This window comes from Sceloporus occidentalis, unplaced genomic scaffold, assembly GCF_023333645.1.
Source record: "Sceloporus occidentalis isolate IW3139 unplaced genomic scaffold, rSceOcc1.0.p SCAF_5, whole genome shotgun sequence".
Lineage (NCBI taxonomy): Eukaryota > Metazoa > Chordata > Lepidosauria > Squamata > Phrynosomatidae > Sceloporus > Sceloporus occidentalis.
The window spans coordinates 21818464-21841635 of NW_028316985.1; the positions used below are offsets into that span (position 1 = coordinate 21818464).

Sequence of the window (23172 nt, forward strand, 5' to 3'; positions counted from 1 at the left end):
CGCAAAAAAAAATTGCTGATTTTTAAAAAAATGTTAATATAAATGCATGTTTCTGAGGCGTCTATAGACAATTGCCCCCCTTGCCCCTGTGCGCGAGAGGCCAAAGGCCCCGGCGGCAATCGGTGACAGGACCGGGCTGGGGCCGGTCCCAAGGCCTCGCCAGGCTGCATCCGGCCCGCGGGCCGCAGGTTGCCTACCCCTGTCTTAGATCTTTGACATTTTATACACTTAAAATTTCTTTCTTTCTCATTCCTCACCTTCCCCATTTTTGTCCTGTTTCAGAACTTTTACCCACCCTCTATGGCTTGCTGTAAGAGCCTTCTTTTATTTCATTCTTGACTTATTTAATGATACATATATTTAGAGAGAGTGCTATTGTTGAAATACTATTTTGCTGGCTTTCTCTGTTCTTCAGTGAGGAAGAAAATCCAATAAAGCCATATTTCTGTGATAGTTGAGCAGATTTTTAAAAGAAAGAAGCTACAGATTGGCTCATACATATGAAGTGAGACAAGATGTCTTTAGGACTCAGGCTAAAAAAAATCTGTATTTATAAAGTGTCTAAGAGTAGAAGATGTAGAGAAGAAAGTTGATGGGCATAGGCTGATTTGGAGAATGAGTTGCCAAAAACTATTGTTTATGTAGGGATCTGTCTGTGAAGACTGTAGTTTCATTGGAGTTATTTTTTTTTTTTGGCAGCCTTATTATTGGGCCCTGTTTTTTTTAAAGATAATTTCTAAGAGATATGTGTTGTTCTCCATTACCTCATATTTTATTCAACTGACTAAATTCTAAATACAGATTGTTTTTTCCCTTTTCCCATTCTCATAGGTTCACAATTTGGTAGCCATTGAGTTGGCCTATATCAATACCAAACATCCAGATTTTGCAGATGCCTGTGGCTTAATTAACAACAACATAGAGGTAAAGGAGAAAATTCATCCTCATAAATCTTTTTCTATGTTTCATATAAATGGTTGTGCCATCTTGTGTACAGGTACTTAATTTTGCAGTCTTTAGGCTACTGAAATGATTTTATATTCACATCAACTGAAAAAGAATAAAAACCTCTTGGTTCTGCAGTTGGTGAGAATATTGGGACAATACAAAGTAATCTTGCCTGCTTAGGCTTAAAAATTCATGCAGCATCGCACACTGTCAGAAAAGCTGTTTTATCATACAATCTAGTAATCAGAAGTATGCAGTCTTTGAACACAAAGGTTCCCTTATTTTAAAGTCACTGTATACATAGATTTCATCCAATCTTACATTTTGAATTAAAACCATGAACCAAGCAATCCAACTGATGCTTTATCCTTTTTCCAGCAAGAGAATTTTGTCCTCCTCCTATATCTCTTCTGCCCTACTGCTTGTAGCTCGCTGTATGTTCCCTTGATATATTTTAAAAATTGCTTAGCAGTGTAGCAATTATAGCTATATATCTTGGTTTGGAGACAGGAGCAATGCTATACAATGTAATCTGTTAGGTCTATCCTTTGAACCCAATATATAAATGTATCATTCTTTTAAATAATTCTATATGCCATAGAAATGTTGATCAGTATTGCTATGCTTCCGCAAAATCCTTTCATGCTGAAGACACTAGCAATTGAATCCCAGACTTGTTACATGTTGCATGAGTTATGGCCACCCATATCAGAGGTATTAAACTAGTGCAAAAAGTTTCCTTTTGCTCTCCTGCTGCATCTTTTGGAATGTAAAACTGTGGACAGGGACTTAGTTCTGATCATTGTAAACTTCTTCGTGAGCCTTTTCATCTCGAGTGGAGTAAAAATGCTTTTAGTGAATAATATTTGATATTTGTATGTTCTCTAGACAGTAGGAGAATTTAATTAGAACGGAATTGGATAGTTGCACATGCGTTTAAATCAGGGCTAGGAACCTATAAGCAGATGCCCTGGCTTTTTGACTTTGTTTGCTAATCCATTCACTAAGAAACAATTTTGACAGTTGTATTTTGTTTATATTTACTAAATGAAAACCTATAGACACACTGTAACTACACAGTTGTACACAGTTACACAGTTGTAGCAGTGCTAAAGGAACAGGGAAGTAGGGATAAATAAGCCTCTGAAATCATACACACACACACACACACACACACACACCTCTCAGCCTAGGTTCTATCAGAGAAGCACCAACTTAATTTCCAAACGAAATGACCAGTCACCAATACAGGAAATTGATAGCAAACTGCAAAATAAATAAATAAATAGCTGTTCTGCTGATGGCTATTGTTACAGGTATTAACATCTGCAGTTTGGGTCATTAAATTTCCTGTGACCCAGACTCAATTTCTAATCAAGTCACTTATTTTTTTTAAAAGGAGCAGCAAAGGCGGAACAGATTAGCCAGAGAGATGCCTCCTGCTGGGTCACGTGACAAGGTGAGCATGTGCCTGGTAGTATAAGTAAAACTGCAGGTATGGCTTGAAATGTCAAGGTCTGCTGTGCCCAGGATTTCCTCTGCCCCATCTCGGATTCGCCCCTTTTCACTTGCTGTCCCTCACTCCTGGAACTTTCTTCCCCAGCGAGCAAGAGCCATCACCTCTTTAACCAGCTTCAAAATGGAGTTGAAGACCATCCTGTTCAGGGCAGCGTTCCCAGGCATTGCATAATTGTCACTTGCTATTTGATGTTCTTTTGTTGCCTGTTTTATTGAATCATTTCCTGTATTGCTATGTATTTTATATGTATTATCCTACTAGAGAGGCCCTTTCCCCACCACCACTCCCTTTGTGTCGTGTCTTTTTAGATTGTAAGCCTGAGGGCAGGGAACCGTCCAATTAAAAAGATTGTATGAACAGCGCTGTGTAAATTTACAGCGCTTTATAAATAAAGGTTAATAATAATAATAATAAATGCTGGTTAAGAAGAGGTCTTCTTGTTAGTACAGTAATTATCTTTTTTTTAAATTTTTTTTATTTATTAAAATAACAGTGACAATAAATCATTGTTACAAAAACAAATTGATTTCATTTACATCACATTTTGTTACTTGTTGCACCATGCAAATTACCATATTCACAAATGTTATAATTTCACTTCCTTGCTCTATGATTACATATAATGTATACTTCAACACAAATCTTTGATGTCTATGTTTATATTTTAACTCTCTCCGTGACTGATCTCAATTATGTACCTAATCATTCAATTTCCAGTATTCTTTTAGGAAGATCTCTAGCCGCATCCAATTTTTATCTTCTTTTTTGTCATTTAATATTGTAGTAAGTCTGTCCATTTCTTTTAAATCCATTAATTTTTGTATCCAATCTTCTATGTCAGGTATTTTTTCATTTTTCCAACGTCTTGCCAAAATTATTCTAGCGGCCGTTATAAAGTACAAGATAATTTTCCAATACAGCTTTTCTATTTCCTTTCCTAAAAAACCGGTCATATTTAATAAATACAACTCTGGAGTCATGGGAAATTTTATGTTCAATATCCTCTGTATCATGCAATGAATCTTTTCCCAAAATTTCTTAATTTCCCTACATCCCCACCACATATGAAAATATGAACCCTTCTCCAATCTGCACTTCCAACACCTATCATTACATTGTTTGTAAATTTTCCCCATTATAGCCGGTGTGAAGTACCATCTATTGTATACTTTAACATAATTTTCTTTACGGTCCTGTGCTGCTGTAAATTTCATGGTCTTTTTCCAAGAGTTTTCCCATTCGTCCAAACTGATTGGATGTCCAATATCCTGCGCCCATCTCGTCATACAATCTGTTACAGTTTCACATTCTAATTCCCAACTAATAAGTGTTTTATATAAATTCGCTATCTTGCCTTTTTCCTTGCCCCAGATTAACTTATCTATTTCATTTTCTTTCCTTTCAAATCCCTCCTTCTCCTTGTCTTGATTAAATTTGGATTTTATCTGCAAGTATCCGAACCAATGAATATCTTTACCTTCCTGTTCCAATTCTTCCCTAGATTTTATTTCTGTTTCTCCTCTTGCATTTATCTTTAATATATCCTTGTACCTTAGCCAATTCGTACCTTCCGTCCATCTGCCAAGAAATGCCTCTTGCGTTGAGACCCATGTTGGTATTTTTTGATAATATCTTTTTTTTTTTGTTAGTACAGTAATTATCAAAATAAAAATCTCAGTTTGGAAGCTCTGTTCAAAAAGTACATGCTTTCTTTTAATAATAATAATAATAATAATAATAATAATAATAATAATAATAATAATAATGTTTATTTATATACCGCTTTTCCAAATTAGATCAAAGCGGTGTACAACAGGAAGTACAATACAAAGTAAAAAACAAACAAACAAACAAACATAACAGGCCTCTCTCCCCCTCAAGATGGTGGTCGGAAGAGGGCTCTTAGTCTTTCAGGCCAGGCCTCTCTCCCCCTCAAGATGGTGGTCGGAAGAGGGCTCTTAGTCTTTCAGGCCAGGCCTCTCTCTCCCCAAGATGGTGGTCGGAAGGAGGGCTTTTCTTCTTTCAGGCAGGCAAGCTCCAACTTTGAAACGCAGACACTGAAAGGGATTGAAATGGATGGACTGGAATAAACAAAAAAGCAATGCTGATATTATTTTTGCCCTTCTTGCCTTCTTTAGTCTACTAAGCCTCCTGGTGCTTTGGCACCATCCTCCCAGGAGACCTCTACTGCTGGTCCTGCTGAGGTTGATGGCAAGGTCTGTCTCTTTCTTCCTCTATGCACTGCATGCCCCATTGTCTATGTGGTGCACCTTGGTAATGGGTTAGCATTGCTCTCACTAGTGCTTGTTGAACACTTTGCCTGCTGAAGTGTTGAATTAATTTAACTGGGATAATAAGTTTCAAATGGGCTCTGGGGAGAATTAGGGCTCTTCTAGACATTTATCAAGCAGGTACCTCAATAGTTTGTTGACTGTCATAGCTTGGAAAAAATGGTTTCCCCCCCATACAACGGCTGCCAAAATTCCCAAGAGGATTTATGTTATTCAGAAAAATAGCTTTTCCAAGCTCTAGTAACAGCCTTTTCTTTTCACTCCCACACTCTTCTGGTTGTGCAACCATGTGCTAGGGCATATCCTTAGTTTAAACATTAGGCCCTTGTTTAGTGGGCTTGTGCCCAACACTCTCTCCCTGAGTTTGACACATGCCTTACAACATATTCCAGCATCTCATGAGTGATGCTGGGTTTCTGTGACAGATATTAAGTTATCTCTCAATAGGAAGGTCAATATGGAAAAGATTTGTAAAAGAGACGTTTGATACCAACTTTAAGGAATATGAGGACAATGAAAATCTGAAAACTTACCATTCTGTTTGCCTCACTTCCTTTTTGTCCTAAATTTATGTGAAGTTTCTTACTTTGTATTTAATTTCTAAATAAACATGTCAGATGTCACTATGAATTTGTATGTTCTGAGAACTTATTACAGGAATAGGCAGCTAGCAGGTTGCCTGCCAAAGAAATATGGAAATTTCCTCTGTGCCCATTGCACTCTTAAAATTCCCCAGATCTGCTCTGTTTTCCCCCTGAAAGATGTATGTGGCACGTGAGAGGTTTGAAAATGGAATTGTAAAAGTTTTTTTTGTCCTGTTCTATTGTATATCTGTTGCATAAAAGAACACATATTTATTAGACAAGTGGTTAAGACACTGACTCTGTTGATTGCAAGATCAGCAGGTTGGCAGTTCAAGGCCTGGGTGCTGCTTCATGGTGTGAACTCTTATCACTAGTCCCAGCTTCTGTCAACTTAGCAGTTTGAAAGCAGGCAAATGCAAGTAGATAAATAGGTACCACTTTGGTGGGAAAGTAACAGCATTAGGTGCAATCATGCTGGCCACATGACCACCAGAGCAGTCCTCAGACAACGCTGGCTATTTGGCTTAGAAACTGAGATGACCACTGCCCCCTACAGTCATGGACTAGACATCCATGTTAAGGCACTACCTTTACCTTTTACCTTTATATATGTGTGTTGCTGGGTAGCCAGTCAAGCTTGTCTTGGAGGAAGAATTTAATAAACATGTATACCTTTATGTTTTGCACATAGTTTGTCAATGTCAGCATCTTATCTTGAACAGTGCAGTGCTGAGGTTTTTTTTTTATAGAATGTAGTTTTTGTTTTGATATTTCCTATTGCAAAGATAACTCCACTGGTATAGCTATAATGAGGTCGGAAGTAGTGAGTTGGCTAGAAAAGTTGTATTTTGTGAAAACTTATAGTCTGCTGCATTTTTTAAAAATGTTTCCATAATCTGGAACAAAAATTTAATTTTTTTTGTCTTGCGGAATAAGGTACAGATGTTAATTTGTGGGGATGGTGAAATGTGATTTACACAGATTGCTGTATCAAGAAAATTAATCCTTTAGGTCAATCATATCTTGACTTGATAAAGTAAGGGTGAATTAGTCTTTTCACTTGCATGTCTGATCACAATTGAGTACTCAAACCACATAACGTAATCTCTTTTTTGTTGAAAAGTTGTTTCCTATTTTAGATGAAATAGTAGGCTATAACAAGTCCAGCTTATATCACTGAAGAGAAAGATAGAGTAAAATTGTTGTGGGGAGGAGAACACATATATTAAATTCCTTGTAGACCAGAAGAGATAAATAACAAGTAAACTAAATAGAAACCACTACTGCAACATGTGGCTACCCCACTGTGAAAATGTATGAGTTATTTGTCTTGAAAATAACTGATTAGTATTTCAATGCTTTTCATTAGACATCCCCTGCTATGGGAGAAGGAGCTCCAGAATCTGGAACTGGCAACTGGAGAGGAATGCTGAAAACTTCCAGAGCAGAGGAGATATTAGCTGAGGAAAAATCAAAACCAGTAACAGTACTGCCTGCTAGCCCTCAAAAAGGCCATGCTGTAAATTTGCTGGATGTGGTGAGTTTCTACAGAAACATAACTGTTAACAGACTGAATAGAACTAGATTTTGGTGGAAATAGAAAGTAGTCATGCCTGACAAGTATTTCTTAGTAATGGGAGACTTCCTTTTGATTTGCTTTATCTTTTCTTTGAAAGTGGCTTTAAATTAAAAATAATAATAATTATTATTTATTTAAAGTACAGTACAACCCCTGTATATGTGGGACTGGTACCTGTGGTTTCACTTACTCTCCTCTGGGGGAAAAATGTTCTCTAGGCATTTTCTAGGTCCTCCAGCACAATTGTATGGTACATTTTTGCCAAACATTTACCATAAAGCCATGCAGGGAGGACCTAGAAATTCCTAGAGAGTTGTTCTCTCAAGGATTTCTATGTCCTGTGCTGGAAGTCATTCATTTCAGTAGAGTTTGCTATTATCCATGGTTTCATGTTTGTGCAGTAGGTCCAGAAGCATATCCTCTGTGGAAAAAAGTGTCACATGGAAGTTGTATTCTTCCCTATATTATGAAATTTCAGGACAGCTTGCAAATAAAATTAAACAAATTAAAAGAATTTCAGATTTTTTAAGAAAGATAATTTACTAAATGTTATTGTGGATGTGGTGACTTAGTGGTTAAGATACCAATTCTGATGATCATAAGATCTGAAGGTTGGAAGTTTGAGGCCCATGTGCCACATGATGGGGTGAGCACTTTTCACTAGTCCCAGCTTCTGTCAACCTAGTAGTTCGAAAGCATGCAAATGCAAGTAGATAAATAGGTACCACTTCTCAGTGGGAAGGTAACAGGTGAAATCATGCTGGACCACCAGAGTCACCTTTGGACAACGCCGGCCCTCTGGCTTAGTAACGGAGATAAGCATTGCCCCCTACAGTCAGCTAGAACTAGACATTCATATCAAGGGGAAATCTTTACCTTTGATAATTTTATTAAACAGTAAAAGACAGTAGCTTATTAAACAATTTAATGATGTTAAAACTTTAAAACTATGCATAGGTCTAGATTTGGGGAATATTAATTAGGCCTGAAAGGCTTTAATAAAATAATAAAACTTATTTTAAGTTAAGAATGAAGCCAGTGTTGACTTTTGTCAGGCCTCCAACAGGAGAACATTTCAAGCTGGAGTGCTACAGGAAAGAACACTCTCTTCTGTGTTGTCCCATACTTCATTGCCCCCACTGGTGGGACAGGTGATGCCTTCAGCATCTACCTTCAGCAGATCTCAGTCCTTAAACTGAGGCCCTAACCCATTTCACCAGCACCCCTTCCTCACCAAAAGACATACACACATGTAACACTAATGTATGTTTTTTTTTTTTGCTTAGAATATTTTCTAGAAAATGATGCAAGTGACACTATTAGTATAACAGAGACAAGGCAGTTTGCTTTCTCTTCACATACCTTTGCTTGTTTTCAGTATCTGCTCCACAGCGTTTGGAGGCCCCTATATAGCTGGAGATAGAACATGGAGGTTATGGAGTTCTGTAGCAAGAAGGCCTATGTCCCATCTAGCAAGCTGAAATCCACCTATGCAGCATTGCTCATAAAATACTCAAGCTTGGCCCTTGCAATCTCTTCCAGCTCTGATTCCAGTGCAATAGCAAGACCATCATGGGCTTTCTGAACTGCCCCATGAAATGTGGGGGTGTTGCATTCTTGTGTAGTTTCTGATCTCTTACTTGATGACACCTCCACATTTTTAAGTTCTATTGTTTCCATAAAAGCTAGAAACAACTCTTAAAAGGAAAGCCACCATTTTGATATGCAGTACTCTTGAGACCATGAGAGCAGTTTTTATTCAATCCAGGAAGCAAGAATACATGTGTGTGAAATCTCTTCTCAGGAAACTTTATCTCTTGTGAATCATTCTTGAATGTTGTTGGAGTGACAGTTCTGATAGCAAAACAATGATGGAACTAGTATCACCTTCAAGGTTTCCAATGAAATTTAGTGACACCTCCAATGTATGGGCATGGATGGGGAACCAAGTCTTACAGATACAATAGGTTTTGTTGTTGTTTGCCTTATGGTGACCCTAAGGCGAACTTATCATGGGTTTTTCTTGACAAGATTTGTTCAGAGGGGAGTTGCCATTGCTTTCCCCTGAGGCTGAGAGCATGTGACTTGCCCAAGATCACCCAGTGGGTTTCAGGCCAAGCTGGGAATCAAACCCTGGTCTCCAGAGTTGTAGTCCAAAACTCAAACCACTACACTACGCTGGCTCAAGGGTGGGGAACTTTTGTCTTACAGATACAATAGACTACAAGGTTCACAGTCCTTTATAACTGGCCAAACTAGCTGGAGTTCTGGAAGCTGAAATCCAAAAAACATGGCTCTCCAGCCCTCGCTTGATTTTTGGTAGCATTGGGGTTTTTTTGGGGGGGGGAGGGCATTATTAGGCTGCAACATGTCTAAAATAGCAGGGTGTTTGCCACCTTTCAGTTGTTCAGTCTAAACATAATCTGGTAAAATGCTTAGTTGTGAAATATTTTTGATTCTTTTGTTATCCTAGCCTGTTCCTGTTGCACGCAAGCTTTCAGCCCGAGAGCAGCGAGACTGTGAGGTGATTGAACGCCTCATCAAATCATATTTCCTAATTGTGAGGAAGAATATTCAAGACAGGTTGGTTATACTATAGAATTGGAATCTTAAGTTTTTATTATTTTGACACCTAATTTTGTGTGTAAATAAAAGTGAGTAGTCCTACGCAGTTAGCTTAATGTGTGGATGAAAAGGAAATGGCTTGCAGAAAAGTGAGAGATTATTTGAATTTGAGCCATCTGTGCCCAAACCCAGCTCTTTCCTGTATTTGTTTTCTAAGCTAGGGGTTGGCAACCTGATACCCTCTAGAGACTTTGAATTGTAATACAGGTAATGTAATTACGCTGGACATGTTGCTTGGAGCTGATAGGAATTATACTCTTAACACATCTGGAGGGCACGCAACAACTCTTGCATCTAAAAGCAGTGGACTATAATTAGAAGCTACTATGAAATTATTACTTTGGCATACTAATAACTTTTTTGGCATATTTTTATTTATGTGTACACTACCTTTCTTTAATCTTACTCATTGTATAGAGCCAACAATAATTTATAAATACAAGTATCACACAATAAAATAATTGCAGCAACGGTAGGTGTTTCTGGGGAGAAACCTTAATTCAGCAAGATCTTGTGACACACAGCTTGTTTTCCTTTTCCTCCTCCTAATACCCTGTCAAGCCCTTTCCCAATACAGAAAAAGTAATGAAAAAGTAAGGTTTTATCTTGCACAGCAGAATATAATACTTATCCATTCACTGTATTCACCTTTCTTTTCATTTTAATTTGTTGGGTAGACATTTTTGATGCCTATACACTCTCCAGATGATTTTATCTGATAGCTTTTCAGCTTGTAGATATATATTTACCTTTTTAGAACATAAGGTGGAATTCTTGCTTAGGGTCTTAAAGCAGCTGTTAGTAGTAAAATTGTTTCTTTTTGTTTGTAGTGTGCCAAAAGCTGTGATGCATTTTCTGGTTAACCACGTGAAAGACACTCTTCAGAGTGAATTAGTGGGACAGCTGTATAAGGCCTTATTGCTGGATGATCTTTTGACTGAATCAGAAGACATGGCTCAGCGCAGGAAGGAGGCTGCTGACATGTTACAGGTACCATAAACCCTTTTGTTGTAATTTCAGAAAAATGTGAAGAATCATTACAAGGCTGATAGTTATAGGTATATGCTGGTTTACAAGTGATATTTTCAAACTGTCACAATCTCCAAGTTAAACATTTTTTTGGTTTAATGTAACCAAAATTTCAAATGTAGTTAATGTACTTTTCACAGAGACCTAAGTATTACTGCTACATAAAAGTTTTGTGTAGCATGCTATGCTTGTCTTCTTGGCCATTAGCTGAGGCATAAATGTATGTGCCAGTCAACTTCTGGAAAACCCATGAATTTCATAGGGTTTTCTTAGGCAAGGAATATTTTGAGATGGCTTTGCCAATTCCTTCCTCATAAATAGAGCTTACAGCTCCTGGCATTTGATCAGGGTTTCCTACTGAAGTACCCTACTTAGCTTCCAAGATCAGATGGATTCTGGTGTCTTTAGGATGTTGAGGCATAAATAGCTCCCTAAATTATGTAGACTGGTTAACCTGCACTAAATCATTTTTTTTGCAGTAAAAGCATGAGCTGCTTCCTATAGCCTTCATGCTTAAGACAAATTGAAAACAAAATAGAACCCAAGTGTATCCCTTTTTGCATCCTTTGTTCTACTTAAAACAAATGGATTATTTTTTATAGAAAAAGCTTGATATGCTGGTATAATGAAAAGTTTTATTTGTTAAATTTGTTGATCATTTTTTGCCTGAAAGGTAGGACTGGTAGAGAATGATTGGACCACTGTCATCCAGTAAATTTCACAGCTCAGTTGGGGCTATAATCCAGATCTCACAAATCCTACTCCAACAGTCCTAACAAATATTTATGCACATGAAGGAGACACTGGAACAATCTATTGTTTTTACAACATAGTAGCTGTTTTTTTAAAGAACGTGCTAGTCCTGAAGATCTCAAGCTTCTGTGCCTACGGAATTTCTCTGTTCTTTTCCTAGGCCTTGCAACGAGCCAGTCAGATTATTGCTGAGATTCGAGAGACACACCTTTGGTGAAGGCTTCTCCACTTGAAGAAATTGATGAGTTTAAAATTGCTAGACATTATATTATATACTCATGAACTCCTACGTGTACTGCAGTATGTATAAATCTGTTCATGTAAGACATTTGGTTTGGCTTTCTACAGACAGAAAAGTATGCTGTATTTTGCAAAACGAGTCATATTTAATCACCGTTTTCCCTACCAGTTCCCTGGTGCAAAGGACAAGTCTGTTCTCCTATAAGGAACTGGACTGAATTAAACAGGGGAAAGAACCATGTAAAATTCCAGTGCCTGGCTTACTAAATGAATTGCCTGTGGATAGGATGAACAATGTTGTATTGTGATGTAGCTTTTCCAGCTGCTTTTGCAAGATACGTTTTCACCCATGAAGAAAGGACACAATTATATTTTCTTTATTATAAATTAAACTGCATGCATTCAGATCTCACATGGATAAATGGCACAGTAGAAATACTGCCTTATAATTTATGTAATGTGTGGCCTCATGTTTTAGAATTTTAAGGAAATATTTGGTTAACTTCCAAGCTGCATTGGTGGATTTTACTTTAGATGAAATCTGGACTAATTTGTAAATAGGTATTCTGCTAAGAGGCAGTTTCATACAAGAAGCAATCAGAGTTCTCAAGTACCTCTGACTCCCCATCACGTTTTGGCTAGGGACTGGACCAAGACCCTGGGACCATCCATTTAATTTTCAAATTAAAAAAGAAGCAGCATTAAAAATCAGAGGTCATGTTTTTCTTAAATAAATGTGGAAAATAAACAGCAGTACATTTGCAAGAACAAACAAAATAAACATACTATAGAATCTTTACACAACACTTAAGCAAAGGAAGGTATCTATCAAATTAATTTATAGTTTTGTAGTTCATTATTATGCTGTCACTTTTTTTGTACACATGATAAATTTAATTTATTTATTTCATAAAATGCACATTGGTTCCTAAAGGTTTTATGATTTTGACGTGCACCAAGGAGTTGTGTAAAAAATAAGCTTGTTTTGACCTGCTTACAAGAGTCACATTACCCATGCTAAACTTCTGTGCTTATGGAGAAAACGTGTGGGCTTCATACATGTGGCACATGTTTTTATCCACACAACATGCTAAAAAGAGAAATTGATGATCTGAAACACTTAAGACAAAATTGATTGTTCTTTTTTATTTTAATGAGAATATGCACTGACAGGTTGAAGAACTGAATTGTATTTTTTGGTCTTAAATGTATCTCTGCAGTTGAACCCATACCAAAAATTCATACCTAGAATCATTTTAATCTTGCGACAATAAAATTCTACTTGAGGGCCACATCTAGCATTTTGGAAAATTTGTTGGGGCAAGATCAATACTAAACTCAGTATACCATCTCTGAGGAATAACAGTTTATCTCATGGAATCCAGTAAACCTGTACTAGTGTCTGACAACTGAGAGTAACATCTTCACATTATGTGTAACTTTCCTGATACCTGCCTTATCATCCTCGCCCTTCAAATAATACTCAGTCTGAGTATATGCAGAGTAGAAAAGAACAGTTTGCCTTATTTGTGAGATGATCATTTCCAGCAGATATTTTTGCGCCTATCCTAGTTTCTCCTTTGGGTGTGATACTGCAGAGACTAGGGATGTGGCTTTCCATGACACTAACTCCCTCAGTCAAGCCACAAGGTTGGGGCGAGGGGGACAGAGATGATTCCTTGTCTCTAAAATAGTTGGACCCCCTCCCTGTAGTTGCCTTCTCTTTTGCCCAGGTCTCCTGCCTCTATCTTTGGCCCATTTTGAGCTCAGTAATGGTGGGATGTTTCCTCACCCACCAACTCCAGGGAATCCCCACAGATCCGTCTCCATTCTGACTTCAGGGAGGCTGCTGTGTCTCTGGAGGGACTGGCACTTCCCTCCTCACCCTGAGCTAATCTGGGCATGTCTTATCATCCATGTGGTCTCTCAGCACTTGAACAGGGATGAGAGAGAGAGTCATAGGTAATTAATAGACCTCAATAGCAAGGCAAAGAAGTTTAGAGACAAAGGCAAGAAATGGCTGGGGTTTTTAAGTGAGAGACGGACCAATCAAGGGGAGCAAACCTGAGTGCATTCTATCAGAGCAAAAACAATACTGGCCTGCAAGGAGAGCTATTCTCCTTAGTGGATAATCAGAGAAGATTTCCTGCCCATTAGAGTGAATGGAAAGAGCAGCCCATACGACGATGTGTCTCCCTTCACTGCTGGGAAATTATTGCGGTTATCTAATTAAACCTGAATATTAATTTTAATTTGTCTCATCCATATGAAAGGGGATGGCTTTGTCAGACTACTATTTTTTTAGAAAAAAAAGAAAGGTGAACTGTGTATACTTGCTGGTTATTGGATGTACACCCAAATCTGTTCAAAGGTTCATGTGTCATCTAGCTGTACATTCTGTAAAGCAGGTGTGTGGAAAATACAGCCGACTTGGGGACATTTTTGTGATCCCCCCCAAATATTTTAACCTCCTACTTAACTTTGTAAAAGGCTTATTTGTCGTGGCATAAATCAGTTCAGAATTGCCCCATACCCCTCCTCAAAGCACATGGTGGCAGGTGCTGCCTTCTAAGGTCTCACCCTCAGAAAGCTATTCACCTCTGAATTAAAGGCATGCCCCTTAATATTATTCTTCATTCCAGATACAGCGGTAGATAGTAATATTAACACTGATACTGTGTTCTTCTAGCTTGGTTGTGACTTGTATGCCAAATAGATTTTGAAGCTCATATTGCCCTTCAAAGGATCAGAGTTTAAAGAGTAAGTTGCAGAGAGCTCTGTACCAGGTTATCTAAGTCCTTTTTGTGTTTTAAAATATGGTAAAGCTCCATCTTCCTAGATTATGAAGCACAAGCCTTTACCGGTGTTGGGTTAGGCTCAAGAGTGTAGTTGAGTTTCCAAGCAGCCTTAGCAGTTTAAATTTACATAGTTGCAGTGTGGATATCAGCAATAACTGAACAAATTTTAAATGGCAATGATTAATGCCACGTCTGTACTAGCACTCTAAATGTTACAGGTATAGAAAAGGAAAAACAGGGTCTTAAATTTAGCATGCTATGTACATATTGGATAGACTTAAGGTCATCTGGGTGTGACATCATTTACAGTGCTCTTCCTGTCTTTAGTTGACTTATGCACCTTGTCTAACAGCCATGTATCTTGCCAAATTTCAAAAATCAGTCTAGTGCAATCTATGTTATATTAGAACTGGTAAGAATGGTGAAGCTCTTCAACCTATATAAACACAAGATTAGACAATGTACCAACGAGTATTGTAAATAAATCTGATTGTGGTACCATGATAGTTTTACATCAATAAACCATCCTTTAGAGTATGGCTAGTTAAAATTTTTCTTCTCAAGGCACTTGTAAAAAGGTGTTTGTAACTACTAGGCCAGTTTCAGCCCATGCACTTCAAGGATTTCAGGAAATTGCTAAATTGGTCAGCTACTCATTTGGAGAAATAGTTGCAATTATAATTACTTTTCTTTAAATTACTTACATATTCCAAATAAACAGAGTTCTAGAAATGGGTGTTCCTCCAGCCTTTCAGTGTTCCAAAAGAATCTAATACTGTTTGCCCTCCACATTCTCGAGGGTTGGGGTGCAAGACCCCCAGGAAAGTGGGAAAAGTGCAAACACATGGGGGAAGATGGGAGAGATGAACATGCACAATCATCTTCCTCTGCCACACGCCCCTCCTGTCTTCCCCTGTGCTTTGGCAGGCCCTCACCCTCCCTCATTTAATTCTGGACTGTGGAAGGCAGGATGGGTGTTTGCATACCCTTACCAGCTGTGCCATTGGCAAACTTGCGAATAAACAAATACACAAATGTCAAATCTGGGAAAAGTAAAGGGCCAACTGTAATATCATCTGCTAGTACTTCATGGCTCAAATGGAACAGTACCTTAACTATAAGAAATCTAACTCTAACACACACACACTCTCTCTCTCTGACGAAAGGCTGGGTGATGACTTGTTCTTAGTTGCTCTACTTTCTAGCAAAACTGGTCCTAAGCATAGTATTCACAACCTCTGCAGAAGCTATGGTTATCCCTGTACCTTCCAATGTCATCTTCAAACTGATATCTTTGTTATCCAGTGTAAAAGAGTAGACAAAACTTACTGGTTTACAACAGGGTTTGGCAGTTTCTGGCCCTCCCAATGATGTTGAATGACAACTCCTAGCAATTCAGGCAATAGAGCTAACCACAGTGAGGGAAGATGGTTTACAACCTTCACTGGGATAGTATGGACATAATATCTAGCTCAATCCAGCTGAATTCAGAGGACTTACACAAAATTTAACTTAAAAATAACCATGTAAAATGGAAATGTAATAGCACCATTTGGTTGTATTGGATAAGGATGCAAATCAAGTGCCCCTACAGAAGACATGTGACTGTGACTGCCAAAAGTCTAATGGCAATGGATGCTGGAAGCTGCAATTCAACATCTAGGGAGCCATACCCACCCATCTGTGAACACCTCTTGTGAACCTTCAAATCGTTTCTGACTTCCTGCAACCCTATCACAGGGTTTTCTTGGCCACATTTGTTCAGAGGGAGCCTTTGCTTTCCTCTGAGGCCAAGAGAATGTGACTTGGCCAAATTCATCCAGCGGATTTCTATGGCCAAGCAGGAATCTCCACCACTGCAGTCCAACACTCAAACTACTACACCACATTAGCTCTCTGTACTCGTATTTTGTAATTATTATTTCATAATAGCAATACTCTATCCCATGATCTACAAATGTATCACATTATGCAGTTCTCTCTCCCAATCCCCAATATCTGAGCAACAGTTATTTGAAAGTTAAATGCCCTATAAAATATACATTGACTACTTTCCCAAGGGATACAAAACAGAACTCCATGCTATTCAGCACAGGTGGTTGTTTTTACACAAATACTTGCATTCAGCAATGTAGCTGAAAAGTTAACCATTTTCTTTTATTGTATTATAAATTCTTTCATCGTTACATTATTTGGACAGAATCTACATGTTCTGTGATCAAAGTATGGAATGAAATGCCATCCATCTTCCAAATGATCCTACAGTTTAGCAAATCTCACACAGTGAGAAAAAAGTAACTACTCCACAAGTGTCCAACTGTTCTTGTTAGTTGTACATACTTTCCCTTGAAGTCCCTTCAAGTAATGTGTACTCCTATAACATACCTAAAAAAAATTAACATTTTTGTTCTTCATGTGACAACTGAAGCCATTTCACAATGTAGTAATTTCTCTTTCCAATCCGAAGGAGTGACAAACCATTACTCAGTATATGTTGTCCAAGAACAAGAATAGTATCAGGATCAGTAACTTTAACATGGTTTATAGAAACTCCACCACTTGTTATGTCACGATACCTTGAAAAGAAATTATATAGTCAGACAAAATGGAAGTAAACCTTGGTAGAACAGTTTAGAAGCAATAAATTTCAGTGAGGGATACCAACACCAGATGCATTTAACTCCAACTCATATCATCCTCATTCAATGCCCAGGCTGACTGGAAATTACTAGAGTAGTAGCCTAACATCTGGAGGGCATAGTTAACTGGGCGGCATTCACACTGTAAAAATAATCCAGTTTGAAACCACTTTAATTGCCCTGGCTCTATGGAGTTCTGGGTTTTATGAGACATTTTGCCTTCTTTGTCGGAGAGCTCTGGTGCCACAGCAAACTACAGATCCGAGGAGTCCATAGCATTGAATCATGGCAGTTAAAATGTGTCAAACTGGAGTGTGCATGCAGCCAGACACAAAGAAAAACAAGCATTATTCTGTTCTGAGATTACGAAGATGCAATACAACATAGCTTATGACAGAAATACTACAGTGTTAATACTGTTTTCTTTAAGGTGTGTGCATCCAATTTTAGAGGTGAAGATTGATAATTTATTGACATAAAAAGGCATTAGTTTTTTGCATGCATGCAGAAAAGCTTGACACATTAGAAGTGGTCACTTCAATAGGTAATCTGCCTTTTTTAAACAGGAAAAGAGACCAACCAAGCTGTTACTAGGAATTTTTCTGGATGTGCAACCTGTGCTGCAACTTTGGTTTCACTCTCGACTAAAGAATAGTTACAAGTAAAAAAGTGAACTTTTACCAGAATACACAGTTCAGCCGGACGATGCAAAAACTCTTAATCTTGCTACTTGTTTATCTCAACCTCTGCAACAACCTCAGTGATTAATAAGCCTATTGCAGTGACTGGAAAACGTACTCCAAATTATCTGTCAATTAATTGTCTAGCTTAAGATGTTCCAGAGGCTTTCTATCTGGATATGAATTCATATGTTAGGATTAACGTATTTTTGACTACTGCATATTTAGACCATCTAAGCACTGAAAACATGCAGTTTGCCACTCCCTTAACAACTACAAAGATGCTACTGAAACCAGAATGCATTAAAAGAGTATCATCAGTACATTTGAGCTCATGATCTACTGCTATCTAGCCTTTTATTTGTATGGGATGCTGCAATGAAACTACTGAAATTCATTGATTGTGGAATTGGCTCTGTCAAAAACATTTACAACAAAACCTGTCATGTTGTTAATCTCCACCCCCTTCTCCCCACACACAATAATTATAATGTCCTACAACTTGTATTAGTGAATATGGGATTTTTAATCCCACAAAGGTACAAAACTAGAAAAGTATGACAGAGTGACTGAAAACTATTGCCTTAGAAACTGAGATCTTAACTCACCCCCTCGGTCCATCTGCAACAGCATTAGCTTTCCGACATAAATCAAGTACCGTTGTTCCAGGTTCAAGCAGCAGCTCAATATATGGTGCTTCATTGAAGAGTTCCTGTAGCTCTTGGTCAGACATAGTCTCCAGTGCAGCTATATCACTGTAATAAAGGGCCCTTGTACATCTAGGGTTTGAAAAGAAGAAGAAAAATAACTAATATTACAACCAAACGATGTGCAGAAATAGCTTTTCTCAATTTAGGTAAAGAAACAAACTTTCCACTTAAACATTTTAAGCACCAAAAATGCCCTTTACCTCTTAGCAGATTCCAGACCTTCCTTGCCATGAACAAGCTTAGTTACTTCCGCAGCAAGTCTTTTCTGTGGTCCCCATTTCTCAGGCTCTTTAGCATGCATTTCCATAATGTGATTGATTTCCGGAAGAGGAAGGAAAGTGAAAAGCTTCAGATACCTTAAAGGAAGACAGCAATACTTTTGCTTCAATACCCCAGTCTTATCTTTCATGCAAGTTATTTATGTTTCTAAAAACGATGTTCTATCTATGTTAAAAATAACTTAGGTCCAAAACACACTGCAGAAATAATCCAGTATGAGGCTGCTTTAAGTGCCCTGGCTCAGTGCTAAGGAAACCTGGGAATTATAGTTTGTTGTGGCATCTCTGACAGAAAAGGCTAAATGTCTCATAAAACTACAATGCCCAGAATTTCCTAGCATTGAGCCAGGGCAGTTAAAGGGGTCTCAAACTGGATTAATTCTGCAGTGTATTTTGGACCTTAATTAAAATGGAAAATGCATTTTTACAATGCTTCGTGTTGCCAAAAAACTGCCACACTAGCAATAAGTACACCCGTCCCTTCCTGTTTGCAGACTTGGGAGTCCGCAGTCTTGCTCCTTTGCAGATGGCAAACGGGGACAAAATGACGCACATGGGAGTGCACCGCCGTTATAACCAATGGGGACTCAAATATTTGCGTTTTTCTATATTTGTGAAAGGTCTGGAATGGATCCCCTGCAAATTGGGAGAAGCGACTGTACTTAGGATGTGAGAGGGCTAATGCTACACTGGACAGAGGTAGAAACCCTTTGTGCAACAGCAGCAGACAGAACTGTAGCAGTTCTGTATTTGTAAACTCCTTGAAGCCCTTTTTTGTTCATATGGCAAATATGGAGAATATTATCTGAAATTATCTGCCTAGAAACTCATAAAACCTAGGACACATTTTAAATGCTTGTTAATTCTTTGTAATCTCTGAAGATACAGTACCACTCTGACCCCCTTCTTATCTGGGGACCAGCACTTGCAGTTTCACTGACCCACGACCAAAAAATATGGCTATTCTAAGCCTGTGTAGGTCCTCCAGGGCAACTCTGAGCCGAGAGAACACTTCTCTAGGCATCTGGAAATACTGGGTTCGCTATTACCCCCCGTTTTCACTATCTGCAATAACTCTGGGAACGTATTGCTTGTATTGAGAGTATCTGGCAGATTAACCAGAGGAACCGTGAGGATTGGACTTTTGGTGCAGAGAAAGCTTATTTACATGTTACCTTTTCTCCAATCTCACTGACTCTAGACACAGATTGGCCTTTGCTTCAGGTCTGAGTGGACACTTGACCTGAGTCTCCCCAGTGCCAATCCATGCTCTATCCCAGCCTCCATCTGCGTTGACTAGCATGGCCAATGGCCAGGGACTGAACTACTCCAAGACATAGACAAGGTACCAGATTGGGATGTCTTCTCTAACCAGAAGAACATACCAACAATCCAGACTTTTTCTTTTCTCCTGAACGTAGTTTTCTAGATCAACTGAATGAAGGGTAAATAGAAGAGATATACTTGCCTTTTTACAACGTTATCTGGCTGCCTAACAAAAAACTGGTACAGTTCAAAAGGAGAGGTCCTGTTTCTGTTCAGCCAAACCGCATTCCCAGCAGACTTTCCCAGTTTGTTCCCAGCAGTGTTGGTAACAAGAGGCACGGTGATTCCGAAGACGTCTTCGCCTGTGACCCTGGCAGGAAAGAAAGGGCGACACCCGCATGAGACTCCCTCCCACTGCTTTCTTCTCAATACAAAACGCAGCAGAATGATATGATAACACTACAAGTTCTTCTATGAAGTAATTCAGAACCACAAGAGAGAAGAAGAATGCCATGCCAGGCGTCCTTGCTGCGCTCCCTCGGGCTTATGACTACACTTGTATTAGGCAAAAGGGAGGAGGAGCCCGCCTTCCCCGGGGCTTCCTTGGAGGCCAGTGTTATCCCCATCATTTCTGCTCCTAGGCCTGGCCCTCCCTGGCGGCCAGCGTTGGGACTATGGCCGGGGCTGAGCTGGGCGCTGCTCGGGGACCACTGCCATCCCTCCCTCTTCCTCACTTGGAGACCAGCTCGTATCCGGACATGATGTTCCCCATCTGGTCTGCCCCTCCCAGCTGGACCCGGCAGCGGTGCTGCCTCCGGAGGTGGAGGAAGTCGTAGGCCTGCAGGGCCGGGTAGAGGAACTCGGCCAGGGCCATGCCTTCGGGGCTGCCGAGGCGGGCCTTGCAGCTCTGCCGGGAGAGCAAGGCGCCCATGCGCAGATGGGGGCCCAGGCAGAGCAGGAAGTCCAGCACGGGCGCGCGCTCCAGCCACTCGGCGTTGTCCAATAGCGTCAGGCGGCCCAGGCGGGCCCCGCCCCTTGCCTCCCAGAAGATCTCGCGATGGTTCTGGAAGAGCCTCTGCAGCCCCTCGCGCAGCCCCGCCGCCTGTTCGCGCACGCGCGCCTCCGACAGCGGCTCGCGCTCCTTGTCCCTTCCGCTCGGGTCCCCCAGCCGCGCCGTGGCCCCGCCCACCACCGCGATGACGTCATGGCCCGCGCGCTGGAAGTGCAGCAAGCCCAGCACTGTTAAGAGGTGTCCGACGTGGAGCGAGTCGGCCGTCGGGTCGAAGCCGCAGTAGACCGTCGCGGATGGCGCTTGGCCGCCGGGCTCCAAGAGGCGGAGCAGCTCCCCCTCCTCGGCCGCCTGAGGCGGGAACACCTCCTGGAAGAGGCCCCGCTCCAGCTGGGAGGCCAAGAGGCCTTTCCGGCGCTGGCCGTGGAGCTGAGGGAGCCGCGTCGCCGCGAAGAGCCAGCGCTGCCCTGTGCGCAGTGTGGGCGCCGCCATCTTGGTTGCGGGAAGTGCGCATGCGCGCGGCGCCCAATGCATGCTGGGATTGGGGGCGGAGCTAAGGGGGTTCCGCCCACAAGACTGAGGACTATCACTCTCTACACTGAAACAGTCACTAATCTCTTGTATATCCTCCCTCCCTGAGGCCTTGCCATCAACAACAGAACAATACACAGATTAACATGGAAATCACTCCTCCCAACACAGGGTCACACTATAGATATGTATATATGTACCCACTCTCTTCCTTGCCAGCATTCTCTGAAGATGCCACACACAGATGCCGGCTAAACATCAGGAATAAATTCCCCAAGAGCATGGACACATAGCCCCCAAACCCACAAAAAGACCATTAATAATAATAATAATAATAATAATGTTTCTTCAGAGGGAGTTCACGATGGCTCTGAGGCTGAGAGAGTGTGGCTTGACGGTCACCCTGTCGCTTTACATGGCCAAGCCGGGGTTTGAACCCTGGCTTCCAGACTGGCAGTTTGAGGCCCAAGTGCTGCATGTCACTAGTCCCAGCTTCTGCCAGCCTAGCAGGTCAGACACGACTTGACAAACTTACCAACGGGTAATACCTTTACCTTTCTCTACAGAGTCATAGTCCAACGCTCAAATCAGTACACCACCCTGGCCCTTAAGGAACGTATGATGAACGCTTGAAGAAGGCTGCTGCCATACTGTAGAAACAATCCAGTCAATGCCTCAAAACTACAACCCCCTGATTGGAGCATGGAGCCATGGCACTTGAAGTGGTGCCAAGATGGATTATTTCTGCAGTTTGCGGATGTGATCATGGTTTCCATCCGAAAGCAGTCCAACGCCACTTTAACTGTCATGGTTGCATCCTGTGCAATCTAGGGGCTTGTAGTACATCGTGGCACCAGAGCTCTCTGACAGAGAAGGCTAGATAGCTCATGAAACTACAAATCCCAGAATTCCATAGCATTCAGCCATGGCAGTTGAAGTGGTCTCAAACTGCATTGGTTTTGCAGTGTAGATGCAGCCAATGTTAGACCAGAACCTGTTCCTTTTCTAACCATTCGGAGTCTGAAGCAAGCAGCGAAGTGGTTAAAATGGAAAGTACTTCACCAATGTACACTTTAAGGGCTGGTGACATAAATTATAACATGTACTACTGATCTTTATTAATAAATGTGCTTGCAGAGGATATAGTAATGTGCTGCAGTCATATCCATTGGGGAAGGTAATCGTGCCTCTGATCAATTAACTCAGCAAGAACAGTGGGTCTTGCCAATGTTCATTCCTACTTATTTACTAGAGATTTTCTTTATTGTTACCACAACTAAAGGCTTTTTTAAATCAGCATACTAAAAAGTAGAAACAGTAATGTCCAAATTGCAAAGCTACGAATGAAAAAACCTACGCATACAAATAGATCAGATGGAAAAGGAAGCAGCCACATTTTGTTATGATTATACCCTTGGAAATTCAGGTTATTTATGTTAAATATTGGTACTTTTGCTTTTCAGTCACAGAGCTCCCAAAATGTTTTACAGATGGGTAAAAACATGGCCCAAACTGCTTGGCTGCCATTCTTCCAGACAGCAAGAGCTGTTTGACAGAGGAACACGCTGCCTCAGAGAGAGTATGGTGGAGTCTCCTTCAGAGGTTTTTAAATAGAGGCTGTGAAGAGACCCCAAGGGCCATCCAGTCCAACCTGCTACCATGCAGGAATACACAATCGGAGCACTCCCAACAG

General features: G+C 40.3%; 2 protein-coding genes across 5 annotated transcripts in view; one reads left to right on the top strand and one right to left on the bottom strand.

Annotated features, from left to right (window-relative positions):
- Positions 1-14903, top strand: part of DNM1L (dynamin 1L) — a 52688-nt gene extending 37785 nt beyond the window's left edge. For 2 of the 4 annotated variants that reach the window (XM_089527856.1, XM_089527857.1), the window contains 7 exons: positions 832-924; positions 2348-2407; positions 4606-4683; positions 6712-6879; positions 9395-9504; positions 10377-10536; positions 11489-14903. In XM_089527856.1, coding sequence (XP_089383982.1) covers positions 832-924; positions 2348-2407; positions 4606-4683; positions 6712-6879; positions 9395-9504; positions 10377-10536; positions 11489-11545 — 726 coding nt within the window. In that variant the 3' untranslated portion in view covers positions 11546-14903. The remainder of the gene's footprint in view (positions 1-831; positions 925-2347; positions 2408-4605; positions 4684-6711; positions 6880-9394; positions 9505-10376; positions 10537-11488) is intronic. The other 2 variants (XM_089527858.1, XM_089527859.1) reach the window with 1 other exon arrangement.
- YARS2 (tyrosyl-tRNA synthetase 2) lies at positions 14783-21440 on the bottom strand. Its single transcript, XM_089527860.1, has 5 exons — positions 20674-21440; positions 20142-20309; positions 18596-18751; positions 18294-18464; positions 14783-16942 (listed from the first exon to the last, which is right to left on the bottom strand). The coding sequence occupies exons 1-5, from the start codon at positions 21438-21440 to the stop codon at positions 16762-16764; spliced, it is 1443 nt and encodes a 480-aa protein (XP_089383986.1). The 3' UTR covers positions 14783-16761.
- Between the last annotated feature and the right edge of the window lie 1732 nt (positions 21441-23172).